Source organism: Lithobates pipiens, unplaced genomic scaffold (genome assembly GCF_037356315.1).
Source record: "Lithobates pipiens isolate NorthernLeopardFrog02 unplaced genomic scaffold, aLitPip1_a1.2 Scaffold_22, whole genome shotgun sequence".
Lineage (NCBI taxonomy): Eukaryota > Metazoa > Chordata > Amphibia > Anura > Ranidae > Lithobates > Lithobates pipiens.
The window spans coordinates 191,458,688-191,480,050 of NW_027507784.1; the positions used below are offsets into that span (position 1 = coordinate 191,458,688).

General features: G+C 41.9%; 1 protein-coding gene across 5 annotated transcripts in view; it reads right to left on the bottom strand.

The window, feature by feature from the left end:
* Positions 1-21,363, bottom strand: part of MYO1B (myosin IB) — a 420,293-nt gene that overhangs the window by 9,408 nt on the left and 389,522 nt on the right. For all 5 annotated transcript variants that reach the window (XM_077448750.1, XM_077448748.1, XM_077448749.1 and 2 more), the window contains 3 exons: positions 18,743-18,875; positions 12,078-12,230; positions 10,274-10,401 (listed from right to left, as the gene is read on the bottom strand). In XM_077448750.1, the coding sequence (XP_077304876.1) occupies positions 10,274-10,401; positions 12,078-12,230; positions 18,743-18,875 (414 nt within the window). The remainder of the gene's footprint in view (positions 1-10,273; positions 10,402-12,077; positions 12,231-18,742; positions 18,876-21,363) is intronic.

A 21,363-nucleotide genomic window follows, 5' to 3' on the forward strand; every position in this document is an offset into this window, starting at 1 on the left:
CCCTGTGGCAGACTCGCCAGCCAGCAGTGCACACAGAGGGATACCTGGAAACACAGAAAAGGTACAGTACATGCAGGGCCAAGACTGGGGGCAGGAAGGGGCTATTGGCATTGTCCTGACTGCGGCTACAGCAGCACCTTTCACCTCCAACTTTACTTCCCCCTCTCTCCGTGTAATGGAAGTCTCTACATCTTCCCTATCACACCGATCCTCTCCTTCACTTTCTGCGGTTTGCGCTCCCCTCACATATATCTTCATATATATCATATAGCATTCCCATCACTGACAGACACCCTTTCCATCCCACATTACTTTTTATCTCTTTTACCCGTTCAACAGCTCAGTACATTCTTTGCACTCATTTAGGGTGGCCATACCAGGAATGAAATAATAAAAAGAATCATCTGTTCTATGGCCATCTTTAACGAGTGCAGAGAATGTACTGAGCTGCTGAACAGGTAAAAGACAAAAAGTCATCTGGGATGGAAAGGGTGTCGGGCAGACAGTCAATATGTGGACCCTTAGAGAGGAATGCCCAGATCTGAGACCACAATTGTAAAGAAGACCTTAGGGGCACATTCACACAGCTGGGAGGGGCAGTACAAGCAGGCAGTTGAGCAAAAGTTTTGCCACCCCAGACCCCCCACCTGAAAAGAGATGCAGCCACTCAATGCTGTTTAATGGCAAAAATTAAATGGCATTTTACCATGAATAGGGTGCCCCACAACTACCCTGCAAGTTTGTGCAGTAAACATGGCTGTGGCGTTGTGGGTCTGCATGTGATGGGCGACAGTGAGACTGTATATGATGGGCACAGTTACAGTGCCTTGCGAAAGTATTCGGCCCCCTTGATCTTTTCAACCTTTTGCCACATTTCAGGCTTCAAACATAAAGATATAACATTTTTATTTTTTGTGAAGAATCACCAACAAGTGGGACACAATTATGAAGTGGAACGAAATCTATTGGATTTTTGAAACTTTTTTAAATAAAAAAATGAAAAATGGGGCGTGCAAAATTATTCGGCCCCCTTGCGTTCATACTTTGTAGAGTCACCTTTTGCTGCGATTACAGCTGCAAGTCGCTTGGGGTATGTCTCTATCAGTTTTGCACATCGAGAGACTGAAATTCTTGCCCATTCTTCCTTGCAAAACAGCTCGAGCTCAGTGAGGTTGGATGGAGAGCGTTTGTGAACAGCAGTTTTCAGCTCTTTCCACAGATTCTCGATTGGATTCAGGTCTGGACTTTGACTTGGCCATTCTAACACCTGGATACGTTTCTTTGTGAACCATTCCTTTGTAGATTTTGCTGTATGTTTGGGATCATTGTCTTGTTGGAAGATAAATCTCCGTCCCAGTTTCAGGTCTTTTGCAGACTCCAACAGGTTTTCATCCAGAATGGTCCTGTATTTGGCTGCATCCATCTTCCCCTCAATTTTAACCATCTTCCCTGTTCCTGCTGAAGAAAAGCAGGCCCAAACCATGATGCTGACACCACCATGTTTGACAGTGGGGATGGTGTGTTGAGGGTGATGAGCTGTGTTGCTTTTACGCCAAACATATCGGTTTGCATTGTGGGCAAAAAGTTTGATTTTGGTTTCATCTGACCAGAGCACCTTCTTCCACATGTTTGGTGTGTCTCCCAGGTGGCTTGTGGCAAACTTTAGGGGAGACTTTCTATGGATATCTTTGAGAAATGGCTTTCTTCTTGCCACTCTTCCATAAAGGCCAGATTTGTGCAGTGTACTACTGATTGTTGTCCTATGGACAGACTCTTCCACCTAAGCTGTAGTTCTCTGCAGTTCATCCAAAGTGATCATGGGCCTCTTGGCTGCATCTCTGATCATTCTTCTCCTTGTCTGAGCTGAAAGTTTAGAGGGACGGCCAGGTCTTGGTAGATTTGCAGTGGTCTGATACTCCTTCCATTTCAAAATGATCGCTTGCACAGTGCTCCTTGGGATGTTTAAAGCTTGGGAAATCTTTTTGTATCCAAATCCGGCTTTAAACTTCTCCACAACAGTATTACGGACCTGCCTGGTGTGTTCCTTGGTCTTCATGATGCTGTCTGCGCTTTGAACAGAACCCTGAGACTATCACAGTGCAGGTGCATTTATACAGAGACTTGATTACACACAGGTGGATTCTATTTATCACCATCAGTCATTTAGGACAACATTGGATCATTCAGAGATCCTCGCTGAACTTCTGGAGTGAGTTTGCTGCACTGAAAGTAAAGGGGCCGAATAATTTTGCACGCACCACTTTTCAGTTTTTTATTTGCTAAAAAAGTTTAAATTATCCAATAGATTTTGTTCCACTTCAAAATTGTGTCCCACATGTTGGTGATTCTTCACAAAAAATTAAATTTTTATATCTTTATGTTTGAAGTCTGAAATGTGGCAAAAGGTTGAAAAGTTCAAGGGGGCCGAATACTTTCGCAAGGCACTGTATATCTAGCAGTATTGATACATAATCACTTGATAAATGGCTATTATTATAGCCCTGCATTACTAACAGTTTAATTTTTCAGTTTGTTTGAGCCCCCCCCCCCCCCCCCAAAAAATTGAGCACCAGCCACCGAGAGAGCCCTTAGGTCTCAAGACAGTCTTCGCTCTATGAAGCACATGAAAAGGTTCCTTACACGAAAAAGCTGCCAAAACAGCAGTTTTTTAAAAACTGACAGAACTAGGTTGAAGTCCAGGACATTAACAGATAAACATATACAGTAGGCTTAACTGTGTAAGTAACTCCCCACCCCCTTCCCCATACAAAGACTTTTACCAAAGGGTGAGAGGCAAGCAGTCTTTAAATCGCTAAAGCTGAGATCTGACCCTTGATAGAACTCTGGGCCAAACATTGATCCACACCAATCTGAAGAAAAGTCAGGATGCATCCCATGGAGTATGTCCTGAGATTGAATTTCAGTGCCTTGCACCATGCGAAATATGCTTTCCAATAGCGATGGTAGAATATGCAAGAAGTGGATTTCCTAGCCTACTGAACAAGTGATTTGCATAAACCACTATCCCTTAGTATCTGAGCTTTAACACCCATGCTGTTAAAGATAAATTGCAGGAATGATATTTTTTTAATTTGTTTTAGCATACTTACATTGAACCAGCTTTACTCCATGAAACTATACATGGCTGATATCTGGGCCACTGGAGATACTGTAAATCATTGTAGTAATCTGTGCTACATACAGTAAGACCTGGTTCTGTGCAGCTTCAAGTGGTTTCCTCACTGCACATTGACCACATGGAGTAGGTCATACAGCACTTCCACCATTCATAGAATAGAAAAGTACCTGCAACTATGCTCTAAGAAAAAAGCTCTGGAAATACTAAACATTATGCCTTACAACACAGACTTAGGCTCAATTCACACAAGCCCAATTACAAAATGGCGTGGTTTCAATGCAACTTTTATAGGACTTTGATGTGACTTTTTACACTCTGAAGTTGTATCAAAGTCAGACCAAAGTAATGCAGGAGCCTTTCCTAAAGTTGGACAGTAGTGTCAGCTAACCACTTAAGGACCGCCGTATTGCCATTGTACGTCATTACAATGGCACAGGCAGGCACAAGCACGTACATGTACGTGCCTGCCTTCCAGCGGGTGGGGGGTCCGATCGGACCCCCTCCCGCTGGATACGGCGGTCCGGTTCGCTGCAGGAGCGATCCGTGATGAGGGGATGGCCGTTGGTTTCTGGCCATCCCCTCTCGATCGCTCCTGGCCAATGACAAGCTTCCTCCCACTGTGTATTGTATACACAGGAAGGAGGAAGTGATGTCATTCTCCTCAGGGCGGTCTTTTTGACCGGACTACGAGGAGAAGACAAAAAGTAAGTGTGCACCAACACTACACTGACATGTAGGTACACACAGGCACACAAACCCCCCCCCCCCGATCCCCCTCCCCCCCCAGTCACAGTGTCACTGATTGCATTGATCATTTATTTACTGATCAATGCATTCAGTGTCAGTTGTAAAAGTAAAAACTGTCAGGGCAGTTAGTGTTAGGTCCAGGGTAGCTCCCTATCACCCCCCAATAAAGGTTTAACCCCCTGATTGCCCCTAGAGTTAACCCTTTCACCCCCTTTTGCCAGTGTCACTAAGCGATCATTTTTCTGATCGCTGCATTAGTGTCGCTATTGTCGCTAGGTAGCTAGTTATTTTTTTAGGTTCACCGCCAGGTTTTATAACGCTAGGTACCCCGATATACTACCCAATAATGACTTTAACCCCCTGATTGCCCCTAGTTAACCCTTTCACCCCCTTTTGCCAGTGTCACTAAGCGATCATTTTTCTGATCGCTGCATTAGTGTCGCTAGGTAGCTAGGTAGCTAGTTATTTTTTTAGGTTCACCGCCAGGTTTTTATAGCGCTAGGTACCCCGATATACTAACCAATAATGGTTTTTAACCCCCTGATTGCCCCTAGTTAACCCTTTCACCAGCGATCACAGTATAAGTGTCACTGGTGACGCTGGTTAGCCAGTTAGTTATTTAGGTTCCCCGTCAGGCTTTTATATAGCGCCAGGGACCCCCATATACTACCTAATAAAAATTTGAACCCCCTGATTGCCCCTAGTTAACCCTTTCACCACTGATCACCGTATAAGTGTTACGGGTGACTCTGGTTAGTTTGCTTTTTATAGCATCAGGGCACCCACCATTTATTACCCAATAAAGGTTTAACCCCCTGATCACCCGGCGGGTGATATCAATTAGGTTTTAGGGTCAGGGTCTGCATCGCCCCAGGCAGCGCTAGGTTAGTGCCAGTACGGCTAACACCCACACGCAAAGCATAAACCTCCCGTAATGGTATAGAATCTGAACAGATCAATATCTGATCTGATCAGATCTATACTAGCGTCCCCAGCAGTTTAGGGTTCCAAAAAAATGCATTGAGCGGGATCAGCCCAGATACCTGCTAGCACCTGCGTTTTGCCCTTCTGCCCAGCCCACCCAAGTGCAGTATCGATCGATCACTGTCACTTACAAAACACTAAACACATAACTGCAGCGATCGCAGAGTCAGGCCTGATCCCTGCGATCGCTACGTTTTTTTGGTAGCATTTTATATTTAAATCCGGACGGCAGTGCTTGGGTTTTCGGGGTCCCGTACATGGCTAGGCTCCCAAAAAGTCCCCCACATGTGGTATCCCCATACTCGGGAGAAGCAGCAGAATTTATTTTGTAATTTGACTTATGCCCATAGCATGTGTGAGCAATATATAATTTAGTGACAACTTTGTACAAAAAAAAAAGTTTGTAATATTCCCGCAACTTGTGGCAAAATATAAAATATTCCATGGACTCAACATGCCCCTCAGTACATAGCTTGGGGTGTCTACTTTCCAAAATGGGGTCATTTTGGGGGGTTTTGTGCTATTTTGGCATTTTATGGCCTTTGAAACTGTGATAGGTAGTGAGGAGTGAAATCAAAAATTTGCACCCTTAGAAATCCTGAAGGTGGAGATTGGTTTTGGGGGTGCCGTGCGCGACTAGACTTCCAAAAAGTCCCATACATGTGGTATCCCCATACTCGGGAGAAGTAGCGGAATATATTTTGGGGTGCAATTCCACATATAACCATGGCATGTGTGAGCAATATATCATTTAGTGACAACTTTTTGTAAACTTTTTTTTTTTTTGTCATTATTCAATCCCTTAGGACAAAAAAAATAAATATTCAATGGGCTCAACATACCCATCAGCAATTTCCTTGGGGTGTCTACTTTCCAAAATGGAGTCATTTGGGGGGGGTTTGTACTGCCCTGCCATTTTTGCACCTCAAGAAATGAGATAGGCAGTCATAAATTAAAAGCTGTGTAAATTCCAGAAAATGTACTCTAGTTTGTAGACGCTATAACTTTTGCGCAAACCAAAAAATATACGCTTATTGACATTTTTTTCACTAAAGACATGTGGCTGAATACATTTTGCCCTCAATGTATGACTAAAATTTAGTTTATTCGATTTTTCTTATAACAAAAAGAAGAAAATATCTTTTTTCGCTCTTTTTCCATTTATATCGCAAAAAAAAAAAATCGCAGAGGCAATCAAATACCATCAAAAGAAAGCTCTATTTGTGGGAAGAAAAGGACGCAAATTTCGTTTGGGTGCAATATTGCATGACCGCGCAATTACCAGTTAAAGCAGCGCAGTGCGAAATTGGAAAAAGACCTCTGGTCCTTAAGGTGTTTATTGGTCCGGGGCTGAAGTGGTTAAGACAGCTCTCATAGGGAAACATTGAATTTCTCACATCCTATGTCAATTTGTGTGAATCGAGCCTAATGCAATTACAATGATTCAATTAAAAGCACCCCTATTCAAGAAGCAGAAGGCATTTTTCAAGCTTTCTTTCTATAATTCTGCACTATGCACTACAGTTTTGTAAAATTTTTGCAGTTTATAGATTGGTACATCAGGCATCCAGATGTAAAGCTAAAAGATAAAATGTTAGCCTTCATTTGAACTCCTTAGCAATAATCCACCATCTACCATCTAACTAAATTCAGCTTCATATCATCATCACTAGATGTATTTTTGTTAAGGCCAAGTTAACCTTTTACTGAAAAATAATAAATGCACATTTGATGGATAAATATCTGCCTGTATTTCTCAGCATTAAAGACACCATTGATCCCAACTAAATCTCCAATACCATTTGTAGAAATGCAGTCCCAAACTACCTACTGCTAACAGCTAAGGATGAGCTCAGGTGTGTTAGCATGTTCCACGTGCAGAGCCCGCCAGGAAGTCGGCGCAGCGCTGCACTAATCACAGGCAGCGAGACATTGCCTGATCACATCGGGGCAATGTCTCACTGCCTGTGATTAGCGCATCACTGCGCCAACTTCCTGGCAGGCTCTGCACGTGCAGCATGTGAACACGCCTGAGCTATCCCTACTAACAGCCAAATATTTCAAATTTCGACCCATTAGTCCAAAGCATCTGCTGCCACTTTTCTATATCCCAGTTCCTATGTTCTGTGCATAGTTAAGTCATTTAGCCATGTTGGAGGGGTGGGCACTACGCACAGACTGCAGCGCTCCGGGGTGGGCGTTGCGCACAGAATGCAGCGCTCCGGGGTGGGCGCTACGCACAGACTGCTGCGCTCCGGGGTGGGCGCTACGCACAGACTGCTGCGCTCCGGGGTGGGCGCTACGCACAGACTGCTGCGCTCCGGGGTGGGCGCTACGCACAGACTGCTGCGCTCCGGGGTGGGCGCTACGCACAGACTGCTGCGCTCCGGGGTGGGCGCTACGCACAGACTGCATCGCTCCGGGGTGGGCGCTACGCACAGACTGCATCGCTCCGGAGTGGGCGCTACGCACAGACTGCATCGCTCCGGAGTGGGCGCTACGCACAGACTGCATCGCTCCGGGGTGGGGGCTACGCACAGACTGCAGAGCTCCGGGGTGGGCTACGCACAGACTGCAGAGCTCCGGGGTGGGCTACGCACAGACTGCAGAGCTCCGGGGTGGGCTACGCACAGACTGCAGAGCTCCGGGGTGGGCTACGCACAGACTGCAGAGCTCCGGGGTGGGCTACGCACAGACTGCAGAGCTCCAAGGGGTACGCAATGCACAGAGTGCAGAGTTCAGGGGTGTGCCATGTACAGAATTATATAACAAATGTGCAGTGCGAAGATTTCCCCCTATGTGCTATGTATAGAGTGCTGTGCTCAGGGGTGCGGGGTTGAGGAATGCGCTACATATGGAGTGCAGGGTTGAGGAGTGTGCTACAGAGTGCAGGGTTGGAGGAGTGCGCTACACACGGAGTGCAGGGTTGAGGGATGTGCTACACACACTGTGTTTCAGGATTCAGCTCTCTTTCATAATCTGTCCACATCTCACTTCCACCTGTCCTCCGCTCTGCCTTCTGCACCACTCTCCCCCATTTCCCACCTCTAGAGGTAGACTTCGGACATGTTCTGGCTGACAAAAAGCCCTGGGTACGAGGGACACGGGAAATGGCCTGGCAGGCTGGATTCGACCCAAGGGCCTTGTGTTTGACACATGCTGATAGCTTGAAAGAAGAAATCTACTACATAATTTTTTTCCTGCCAAGAAAAATAGACTGCGGTTTTTGGGTTTTACCATTTTGGTGACAGCTGTAAAAATGTGAAAATTAAAGGCTTGGTGTATTTAAAAAAGCTATTTAAAAAGCAAAGTACAGAAAGTTTTCTATAGGCAGAGATTTAAACACAATCTACTCTAGTATAACTATATTATCCTTTGTTGAATTGGCCATGAAAACATGTTCATGTATTTGGCTTTGCCTGTAAGGGTGCTGCTGCAGTCTTAAAAGGCCTGGGGTATGAGTAGCCACTGCGGTGCATATTGGATATCGAGTGAGGTCAAGACATGAGTGTGGCTAAATGTTAGCCACAAGTTAAAATGACACAAAATATCCCATCTGCCACAAGTAAATGTGACACAAAAGCCCTACAGTCACTATAGAAAATATCATAGAAAATAAAGCAAAAATGCATGTGCAGATGGCACCCCTCATGTAAAAAAAATACTTGAGTCTAGACAGAGAGCAGTTTCCAAAAGCTAACATTGCCTTTATCTTGTTTTCCCAGGAGAATGATGAGTTAGGAATAAGAAATGTATAGTACTATTTTCAAAAAGTGTGTACTTTGATATTGCATTCATTTTGCCTAGCTATTAGGCCCCTACACCCTCATGGTTTGAAAGCTGTGCTGTTCTGCTTTCTGCTATCCTACTGGGAGAAAGAGCAGGGTCATTACACTGAAGGGAAACTTCCCTTCTTGACAGTTTATGACCCTTTATGAGATTTATTGACACCCATGAATGCCTTTCTCCCTGTTGGAGAATATCTTTGTTACAGAATTATTAGTGTATGCTTACCCTCCATGTGCTCAACTATCCACCCTGGTTCTTTTCAAATCATTCAAATATATTGAGGAGCTAGTAACTCAGAAGACTCAAGGGTTCTCTCCCCTTTGTAGCATCTTTTGTACTTCCAACTGTTGACTAAGAAAACAAATTACTGGTTGTTTTCTTTCATGAATATTACTTGGAGGGCCTGAGGAACCTATACTTGCCTGCATGCATCCAAAAAGCCTGAAGGAAGGAATGTGTGTGTGTACACAATCTGATTGCAAAGTCTTCCTTAGTATTTGCTAAAACTACACAACATTCCACTATGCAATCAATTTAAACTGGTTTTGGGTTAGTAGACTGAAAGGAGATTTCAGCTCACAAGACATTGCCATTGACAGTGCACATAAAAAGATCATCAGAGATGGTTGTCTGTTTTTGTTTTTGGATGCTAATCTCCATATCAAAAACAAATATTTTACTAGTAGGAACTAGAGATGAGCTCCGGCGTGTTCGCATGCTCCATGTGCAGAGCCCGCCAGGAAGTCGGCACAGTGCTGTGCTAATCACAGGCAGTGGGACATTGTCCGATTTCTGCAGCCGCACATCGGGGCAATGTCTCACTGCCTGTGATTAGCGCAGCATTCCTGGCGGGCTCTGCATGTGGAGCATGCGAACGGAGCTCATCCTTAGTAGTAACATTGGAAGTGGATGTAATGTGTTGTAGTGTATTTGTATTGTATTTTTGGACGAAAATGGTGCACCAACAATCAGATTGAACAATTTCTTTGAAAGCGGTATTTTTTGTAAGATATTCTGATGGTGTGTACAGGGCTTTAGAATCGGGTGAAAAAGGTACTCAAATTTTTTTTAAGTGATCAGATTGCTTAGCGGTTATAAATTTACTGACATAACCAACATGAAGGTTAACATTATTAGTTTTGCACAGCAATAGTTTTTTTTTTTTTATTTCTCAGTGGATGCTTAACAGCTTTCTTAGATTGACTAAAAATATTGGTGGTTCAGCTAAAAAGATCCCCTGCTACAGACAACCATTGAAGGGAGAGTATATCTGTATACAAAGTACAATCGTGAAAATATGAAACATATAAAACGTGAAACATGCATTATAAATCATTTTCAGGTAAGAACTATAAATATAAAAAGCATATTCATAGTTTATTTTGGAGAATAAGGGTCAACACAGAGTGCATATTAAATCTGGTGAACAATCAGACTGTCAGGCACCCATATGCTGTAAGATTTCCTCCAACAGCCAATTTTTCTTTTTTTTTCCATCAGCATCAGATGGGGCAAGGATAGAAACACGAGAATTCAATCAAAGTTCCCAAAGCAAAAGCATATCAAACACCAAATACAGTTCTGGAACATTGCAAAACACAGAGCAATACTTACTCATCGGCAATCTCAATGTAGATTTTCTGTTTTGTCTGCATTAGTGCAGTACGATAAAGCTTTGTAGCCATCTCTATGAGATGATCACTGCTGAAGAGGAAGTCACCCTTGGATGCTGCTGCACAGCCCTAGGTTTGGAAATACATTAAATTGTTATTACATTTAACAGGCGGAAGCTACCCAATTATGATAAAAAAAAACTGGAAATCCGATGTATATACATTGTAGAAAGCTACTCAAAAGCTTAGTTGGTCCAGTACTTTAATGATTTTAAAAATCCACAACTGTCTTTACCTTCATGCAAGACATGGGGAGGTGGATTTACTAAAGGCAAAAATACTTTGCACTTCCAGTGCATTGCTCTAGATCTGATGCTGTTTTTTTATTTTCCTTGCATGTGATTGAGTATTCTTTGCAAAGTAAAATTTTACCCCATTTACTAAACTCTGGAGCAAGTGCAGTTGCAGTGCACAGTATATTTGCCTTTTAGTAAATCAACCCCAATTAGTTTTGTTCAATATAACCCACTTATCCTGTGGCTCCTAACAGATAACTATTCTTCAATGGTTGAGTGTCAATTGTATATGTAGAAATAAACAGATATATGCTAAGATAAATTTATTTTATTCTGCATTAGAAAATGGTGCCACATGTACAACTGGTAGGCAGCAGCTCTGGCTCAACTAATAGAGCTTTGATATTAATTCAGTAAGGGAGAGCGCTATGGAAGACAAGACACAAGCTCAGCCATGTTTCATCATTGCATTCCACAAACCTTGAAACATTTCAATCTAGGTGTCCAGGTTATCGACCCTTTTATGATCAGTTTCATCTGATTACAGGAATATTGTATTTACTAGCTGGTTAGGCTTTTCTAACACTTCACGGTCACTGGTTCTTTAGCTTATTTCATAAAGAAAATCTTTCTTGTGAGAAACAGGCTGCTAATTATTTGTAAAATGCTAGAAGTCTGGCTGCCATGCTTACCCTCTTATTTCAATGCATTGAGTCACTAACCCAGAACATGCTGTATATGCAGATAATAAATTTCAACTTTACTCGGAATTTCTTGATACAGACTTACTGGGTGAAATGAAATCTGTATCACTAGAGGGATTAACTTCGAGAAATGGAAGGCATTAATGGTTTTGTTATTGGGCAAGCTGCCAGCTTAAAAATGAAGAAAAGGGGTAGTATATTGGAAAGACATTACAGATACTAATATTATAACCATATTAATGTCATGCTGTGTATATTTGTTTTATTATAAGCACTTTTGATCTGAATTGTGTTTGCAATATTTCTTGCACTTACTAAAAATCTTTCCACGGGTATCCCTACAATGAGGTGTGGTGGGAATCTCCTGGGAATCAAAGTCATCGGATGACCTCCTGGGCCTTACTACAGTGCTGGCTTTTATTTGCCCTCTGTGTTGTTTATATTATTATTGAATAGACAAATTAGTACCAACACACTTTAAGGTCATAGCTCTCCAGTTTCTAATATTATAACATAGATGGCAGCACAGTGGCTTAGTGGTTAGCACTCTTGCCTGGGAGCACTAGATTCCTTGATTCAAGTACCAACCATGTTCTCCCTGTGTTTGCACATGTATATGAGAGAAGGACTTTAGATTGTAAATTCTGAGAACAGGGACTGATGTGAAGGTACAATATGTGAACCTACATGTAAAATTGTTTGTGCTATATGAATATCTAACTAATAAATACCCCCAAAATAAGAAAATGAGGCAACCGTTTTTAATTGCACAGAATTGTCACAAACATCTTTTGTCAAAACGTACTTCCTTAAGATGGACTGCAAAAAACCCGTCATTTTGGGAGCTCATGCTCAATTTTGTAATATCGCCCAATGAAACTTCCAGCTTGATTTGTCCAGACTTGTGGTCAGCAATAATGACATTATTTTTTGTCAACAAAAAAATTCTGGTTGCTCCCTGAAAATGAGAAATGATAGTAAGTGGATCCTGAGTAAAACTGGTTAAAAAAAAGGGCAATTTATTTGAAAACAGTCAAATATTGAAGATAGAGTTAACTATTTCAAACAGAAAATTATGCTGTTAAAACTGTGCATTGGTTTTTGCATGTACTTTTTTTAAAGCAAACCTTAAGCCTTACAAAAGTTATTAAACTGGGCCCCATGCAAACAGTTGGTATCATCTGGTGTGAAATGGTTTGTTTTTGTTCTGTGTTCCCCTCCACATAACATAGCTGAAGCCTGCAGAAAAAAACCCTGACTCTAAGTGTGATGAGAGCAGCCATGTGAATAAAAAAAATACAGTTTTATACAAAATGCCCATTTTATATGTGTAGATAAAAATGGCAATCCATGTTAAAAACCGCAGAAAAAGTATATTTTGACAATAAATCTTTTTTTCAGATGTCTCTTGGGGATCACAATAACATTGTCATAAGTTCTAACTCTTCCTCACTCTAAAATTTGCTTTTGTGTTTAGTGACCCCATTGAGCAGATTTCCCATCACTTCCTGTCTTTACAGGAAGTGAGGAATGCATGAGAACCACTAACATTTAAGAGAAAACACTGGATCAGTTCAAATTGGATATTCATATTCTTTACGATAGCTTACACAGTTGAGTAAACTGCATTCTTACTGTAAGACCCCTTTCACACCACACCGCCCATAGAGTCGGCGGTAAAACGCCGCTATTTTTAGCGGCGTTTTACCGCCGGATTTGCAGCGCATTTCGGCCGCTAGCGGGATGCTTTTACCCCCCGCTAGCAGCCGCAAAAGGGTTAAAGTCGCTGGCAATACGCCGCAATAGTGGCATTTTGCCGGCGGTATTACAGCGCTGCCCCATTAAATTCAATGGGGAGCAGTGGTGGAGGAGCACACCGCTCCTTCACCGCTCCAAAGAAGCTGCTGGCAGGGCTTTTTTCTGACGTCCTGCCAGCGCACCACTGTATTGTGAAAGCCCTCGGGCTTTCACACTACACACAATGGTGCAGCTTCTTTAGGGTGGACTGCAGGTGCTTTTTCTAACGCTATAGTGCCTGCAAAACGCCCTGGTGTGAAAGGGGTGTAATAGGTAACCAGAGGAGAAAGGAGTTAAAGCCAACACCTTTTTATTTCTTCATAGGCTCCAGCATGTTATGTTATTTAGGCGGGATAGAGAAAATAGATATGGCGCTATACCTTTTTAAACTCACTAAATATAGGTGTCATAAAAATGTACAGATTTTCCAGCTTGCTGGCTAATAATTTTAAACTCTTAAAATCCTGAATGAACCAAGATATACTAAAATAATAAACCCAATAAATAATATAGTGCTAAGAATCAGTCAATATTAAATGGTGAATACAAAAGTGAATATAAATTTTCCAGCGTGTTGGTTAATAAATTAATAAATAAAATAAAAATAAGAATAAGAATAAAAAATATATATAAATGTGAATTCCACAATAAAATGAATAAATTAGATAGCTGAGGTAAATGGATGAATGATTGATGCCATGTTACTAAACTCAATCTATAATCAACAGTGAAATTCTAAAAAATAGGAGTAACTTCGCTATCCGTTCGTATTTATGAATTTTGCTCTCACCAGAGATACGACCCCGTCCGGGGTGGATCAGCCTCCACAGTATAAGCCACTGTGTCGCTTCTTGGGCTGTCTTTGCTGTAATGCTGGGGAGATCCCTCGTTCCTCCGTGGGGATGTTGTACCTCGTATTACATGTGGTAAAAAAGAGGACTTTCCATGGTATAGTATGTTTGCAACTCAGTTTATTTGTAACAACTTAAAAGTACTCACATTTAGTACGATAAAACACGTATTGTAAAAAGCGTTCGGAACTTCCGCTCGGCTAGCACGCCGTTTGCCCTGGAGGTGTACGTATCTGGCCACGCCCGATAGTAAGTTGTTACAAATAAACTGAGTTGCAAACATACTATACCATGGAAAGTCCTCTTTTTTTACCACATGTAATACGAGGTACAACATCCCCACGGAGGAACGAGGGATCTCCCCAGCATTACAGCAAAGACAGCCCAAGAAGCGACACAGTGGCTTATACTGTGGAGGCTGATCCACCCCGGACGGGGTCGTATCTCTGGTGAGAGCAAAATTCATAAATACGAACGGATAGCGAAGTTACTCCCTCCACTCCTCTTCTATACATAGAAAATCTTTTTTCACTACCGTATATACTCGAGTATAAGCCGAGATTTTCAGCCTCTTTTTTGAGGCTGAAAGTGCCCCCCTCGGCTTATACTCGAGTCATCGCTGTCTGCCTGCTCGATCAGCGTGTCGAGCAGACAGACAGCGGCCATTCTATAATTCAAAAGCCGCGCCTCCGGCTCCGCCTTCGCCTGTGATAGGCGGAACACTGAATTTCCCAGCAGCCTGTGTTCCGCCTATCACCGACATCGTCTCATCCTCGTACTACGGACGAGGATGAGACGATGTCCGTGATAGGCGGAACACAGGCTGCTGGGAAATTGTGTTCCGCCTATCACAGACAGGGAGGCGCGGCATTTGAACAGGGGAATGGGCGCCGACGAAGAGCGGTGATCCTGGGACGGGACCGGACGGAGGCTCGGCTCGGGACGGGACGGGACCGGACAGAGTCTCGGGACGGGACGGGACCGGACGGAGGCTCGGGACGGGACGGGACCGGACGGAGGCTCGGGACGGGACGGGACCGGACGGAGGCTCGGGACGGGACCGGACGGAGGCTCGGGACGGGACGGGACCGGACGGAGGCTCGGGACCGGACGGAGGCTCAGGACACAGGTAGGCTGGACACACAAGGCCACACACACACACACACACACACACACACACACACACACACACACACGGATGGACACACACACACACAGGGATGGATGGATGGATGGACACACACACAGGGATGGATGGATGGATGGACACACACACACACAGGGATGGATGGATGGATGGACACACACACAGGGATGGATGGATGGATGGATGGATGGATGGACACACACACACATGGATGGATGGACACACACACACACAGGGATGGATGGATGGATGGACACACACACAGGGATGGACAGGCATATCTCACCCTCGGCTTATACACGAGTCAATAGGTTTCCCAGTTTTTTGGGGGTAAATTGGGGGCCTCGGCTTATACTCGGGTCGGCCTATACTCGAGTATATACGGTATTTAATTTTCATTTTTATTTTCAATTTTATTTTCAATTTTTACCCAATTAGACTTTCATATCTGATTTGTCACCGCAAGATTTTTTCACATTATGGACTAAATCTCTATTATTACTTATACTTTTTTTCCCAATTTTCTTATCTCTACTTGGGAATTTTTTGAAACCTAACACAGTGTATATATTCGTTGCACTTTTCATTTTTCACTTGTGTTCACAACTGTACAAATTTGAATTTTTTGGTTTTGTTTTATGGTTATTTTATTGAATTTGCAAACCAAGGCACTTGGTTACGCCATAACCACAGTCACAGGCACTTTGAGTATTTTTTAGAATTTCACTGTTGATTATAGATTGAGTTTAGTAACATAGCATCAATCATTCATCCATTTACCTCAGCTATCTAATTTATTTATTTTATTGTGGAATTCACATTTATATATATTTTTTATTCTTATTCTTATTCTTATTTTTATTTTATTTATTAATTTATTAACCAACACGCTGGAAAATTTATATTCACTTTTGTATTCACCATTTAATATTGACTGATTCTTAGCACTATATTATTTATTGGGTTTATTATTTTAGTATATCTTGGTTCATTCAGGATTTTAAGAGTTTAAAATTATTAGCCAGCAAGCTGGAAAATCTGTACATTTTTATGACACCTATATTTAGTGAGTTTAAAAAGGTATAGCGCCATATCTATTTTCTCTATCCCACCTTTCTTACTGTTCCATCCATTAGGATGGAAACAAAATAGAGGCTGCTCTTACCTACATTACATTATATATACTCTCTGTTTAACAAATCCCATAGCGCGCCCTATCCTTTTATTTTTATTTTCATGTTATGTTATTTGTCCTATTGAAATGTCCTAAAATATATTTTTCTTTCAAAAAATATTCTGCTTCCTTCCTCCAATTTTCTGTTTTGGTAGATACATCCTTGTACATGTGACTGATTGGCAGTGTCCCTTTTCCGACACTGCCAATCAGTCACATGTACAAGGATGTATCTAAAAATGCCCTGCGGCAAAACTTTTATGTCAAATCAGGAAATTTGTAGGCAGTGAACTGGAGATAAAAGAAACGGTTTACACGGAGTCAGACAACGTCACTACCCAACTGCAATCCTGAACTTTTTTTCTAAACAAGTGTCATGTCTCGGCTTGGTGCATAGGGAGAATAAACCATTATGTCTTTATGTTGTTCTCCTGCCACTTTGTGATTGGACACTACTTTCAAAGCAAAAAACAAAACGGTCAAAACACCCCAGGGTCAGATCTCTGCCACCTGCTTCTCTTGTAAATAAATAATATCCCTCCTAAGTGATACCTACCTTTGCCTACTCTTGACATAGCTTCATTGCTCCATCAGAGCTCCCAGGAAATATGAAGTGCTTACAGATATGGGAGAGTGACAACCAATCACTAGACCCAAACTAGAGCCATCCTGTTGTCACTGTTACATTAACACTATCAATTAGATTCCAGCTGCATATTCTGATTCTGGAGGCTACTTTTTTTTTTAGGGCTATACAAGTTTTAAATGATGATTGTTGCAAAATGAGCAAACAGTGTGACCAGGCAATGGGAAAGGCAAATAGAATTCTAGGATGCACCACTAAATGGATCACCGGCAGGAGGTCCTGATTCCCCTACATAGATCTTTAGTGAGACCTCATTTAGAATACCGTATCCAGTTATGGAGACCTCACTTACAGAAAGATATTGATAAGAATAGAACGATTCCAGAGACGGGTAACATAAATGGTGAAAGGTGTGGAGGATAAAGCATATCGAGAGCGACTTCAGGAACTTAACCCCTTCCCACCAACTGTACGCACATCTGCAGCCTCGGCTTGAAGGGGTTATACCGGGGTGATGCAGTACTGTTTTTTTAGAGCTGGCAGTTGGCTTTTTAGTGATGACAACCAATGCAGCTAAAAGCCGCTCGGCTGTTATCCTAAAGGAGTGGGAGAGGACGTTCGGGGACATCCCCCCCCCCCCCTGCCGCTCTCCCCGGCCTCCCATCGCACAGGGAGATCCGATCCCCAATAAAGGCACTTTCACCGGCTAGGTTGAGACTTGAACGCAGCCAGAAATGGCTTTGATCTAGTCTCCTACGTCATGTCATCACTTCCGGTTTACTCAGCTACCAATGGCAGCAATTTTAAAAAAATTTATGGGACAATGTATATATATATATATATATATATATATAAATAAAAAAAAAGATGATAAAAAAAGTAGCTTTTTTAAGTTCCCCCATCCCCATGCAGCAAAGAAAATGCATGCATTAGTCATGCCCGCATATGTAAATAGTGTTAAAATCACACATAATTGGTATCCTCTGTAACTCTAACCTGGTAACTTTTTTTAAAGGTTCGCCTAGGGAGATTTTTTTGGTACCATAGTTTGTCGCCATTCCACAAGTGTGCACAATTTCAAAGCATTACATGCTGGGTATCTATTTACTCAGCGTAACATCTTCTTTCACATCATACAAGAAAATTGGGCTGACTTTACAGTTTAGTTTTTTTTAAATTTATGAAAGTGTCCTTTTTCCCCAAAAATTGTGTTTGAAAGACGGCTATGCAAATACACTGTGACATAAAATATTGCAACGATCGTCATTTTATTCTCTAGGGTCTCTGCTTAAAAATATATATATATAATGTTTGAGGTAATTTTCTAGCAAAAAACACGGATTTTTAACTTGTAAGCAACAAATGTCAGAAATAGGCTTAAGCCCCATACACACTATCAGTTTTTCCTTCAGGTTTATCAAAACCATGTAGTGCAAGGGCCTGCCTGATTGCATACAAACTGAAACTCCTAAAGTTTGACCTCATATTATATGGTTTTGGTAAATCTGAAGGAAAAACTCAGCAGACTGGGGCATTAGGCATAAAAGGGTTAATATGTATAGTCTGGAGGGAAGAAAGGAAAGAAGAGACATGATTGAAACCTCTAAATACATCAAAAGGGTGAATAAGGTTCAGGAAGGCAGTCTTTTCAATATGAAACCAAAATCAACAACATGAGGACATGACCTCAAACTTACTGGAAGAAAGTTCAAAACGAATCTTAGAAATTATTATTTTACTGAAAGGGTAGTTGATGAGTGGAATTAACTACCAACAGAGGTAGTGAGACAATCAGCAGTAAATGGCTTCAAACACACTTGGGATAAACATAGATCTATAGTCAGACAACAAGGTTAATGAAAAAAAGAACAAAAAAATGAATAAAATGGTCAGACACGATGGACAATGGTCTTACCTTTCCATTTGCTCTGTTGATTTTACTCACAGTGTCAGCAATGATTATTTTGTCTTCAATGGCATCACTCAGCTTCTTATATTTTGGATTTTTGGTGATTTCCAAGTAATCACCTTGGAATGGCTGCCCAACACTAAAATAACACAAATTGTTTACTTTACAATAATAATTATTCCAGTTCTTACGTGTCACAATCATTTTATATAAAAACATATGTCGTCCTTTACAACACCCCCCTTCCCCATTAACTATATAGGTAAATACTTGCCCCACTCCAGGGATCTTCACTCTGGGGCCTTGCTGTGCACTGCCCAGCCGTTGCTTTGAAAACATCCCTAGCCAGGCCATGGACAAATCACACATGCACAACCCAATCCTTAACCGCTTCCTGACCAGCTGCCACAGATTGGCTCCCCTGCACGAGCCGTCATAACTATACATCGGGTCGATGTAGCAGGCGTGCCCCCGCTGCACGGCGGGGGTGCTGATGCTCATGGCCGATGGTTGCGATGACCACTGGCCACGAGCAATCGTGAGCAAGAGAGACAGAACAGGGACGAGTGTGTGTAAACACACACTTCCCTATTCTGAGAGGAGTGACAGATCATGTGTTCCTATTAAGGATGAGCTCCGGCGTGTTCGCACACCACACGTGCAGAGCCCGCCAGGAAGTCAGCGCAGCGCTGCGCTAATCACAGGCAGTAAGACATTGCCCCGATGTGCGGCTGCAAAGATCAAAATTGTGCGATGTGTTTGCCATAATGTCGCAGTGACAATAAAAGTCACAGACTGCTGCCATTACCAGTAAAAAAAAAAAATAATAAAAATGCTATAAATCTATCCTCTATTTTGTAGACAATATAACTTTTGTGCAAACCAATCAATATACGCTTATGGCGATTTTTTTTTAACAAAAATATGTAGAATACATATCAGCCTAAACTGAGAAAAAAAATTAGATTTTTTATTTTTTTTTAAAGGGGGATATTATAGCAAAAAGTACAAAATAGTGTTTTTTTTCCAAAATTTACGCTTTTTTTATAGCGCAAAAAATAAAAACCACAGAGGTGATCAAATACCACCAAAAAAAAGCTTCATTTGTAGGGAAATAAGGATGTCAATTTTGTTTGAGTGCAACGTCGCACGACCGCATAATTGTCAGTTAAAGCGACAGTGCTGAATCGCAAAAAGTGCTCTGGTCAGGAAGGGGCTAAATTCTTCTAGGGATGAAGTGGGTAATCATTACTATGACTAGGTACATACTCATGGGGTACACAACCATCCATGGGAGTATGTATCCAGCAACAGTAATCAGCTAGGAGCTAGCACAGTGGGCATGCATGATAGGCAAGGGATCCGGATGGGGCTATTTACAAGAAAAGACTGAGAGGCACTGTGTAGAGGTCTTCAGAGTGGGGGAAAAGCTAAGTAATTACCTATGGGGATTACAGTGAGGGGTCAAGGGTTTTTTACAGCACAGCTTTATTAAAAGTGCTCACTCCACCAAGTATGTGATATTTTGTATAATGATTGCCATTTTTGACCATGGGATTGTTATTTTCATGTCTCAGTGGCTGCCATTGTCAAAAATACCTGGTTATGGTAATTTATTCTTATAGCTTAGTGAATTAAGGCTTTAGGTCTTGTTGTATAAAATGGACCATAGCAAGGTTTCCTTTCTTTACAATCCAATTTTGAAAATAAACTGTGAAAGATGATTAGCGGCTCAGGCTGGGTTCTCTTATCAGGTTGCTTTTACTTGCATCATCTGTAGGCTCTGATCTGCAGATAAATGAGACCATTTTTTTTAGAGCCATTATGCAATTTTCTTTCCTCCGACTATGGGTTGAAGAAAAGAAATGTGCTTGATTTCCCCATCAACACAGTCATTGTTGATAAGTGAATCACTGTTTTGCTACTGTATTCTGAAATTGGGAGGTTTCCCAGCTGTCAGAATACAATGATCACTGCCGGCAACTATAGCCAGACATGCTGGTGGTACTGTGGTCAGTTGATGGATCAAACTCAACACAACCTGCCTGCCCACTGAGGGATCGAAATTCGGATGGTTCCTGCTGAACCCGGAGGAATTTCAATCTGTCTGTAGCAGGTCTTAGGTCTGCTGTATTTACATGGCAACTCCTGGCTTTGATTAATCAGTCGAGAATTACTGTGGAGTTGGGTGGGGGGACGTGGAACAGCAGAGCCGAATGTCCATACTACACACATCCTATGTGCTTTGGTGAAGTTTTTTTTTTTTCTTTTCTTTTGTGTATGTAGCATGCTCAGTGTGTTCATCTAGTTATTATCCAAAGCGATCAGAAATTCTATTTCACATGCAAACAAAATGGCTATGTTTTGAGTTTAATGCAGATTTTCCTTATTTCAAAAGAAGATTAAGGCACCAGATGAAACAATCAAATAAGTAATAGTTGTGTTTAAATGCAATGGTGTGTAGTGGTGCATAACAGCCAATCATAAATCAGCTGAGTTTAACTGCAATGAAGCGATGTAACCTACTAACGCACTGCTTATACTAGATTCTTAAACATCATTTCTGTCAGTCTCCCAAAAAAAAAAATCCTACCCTGCAGAAGAGCTATTATACTCACCCCATATAA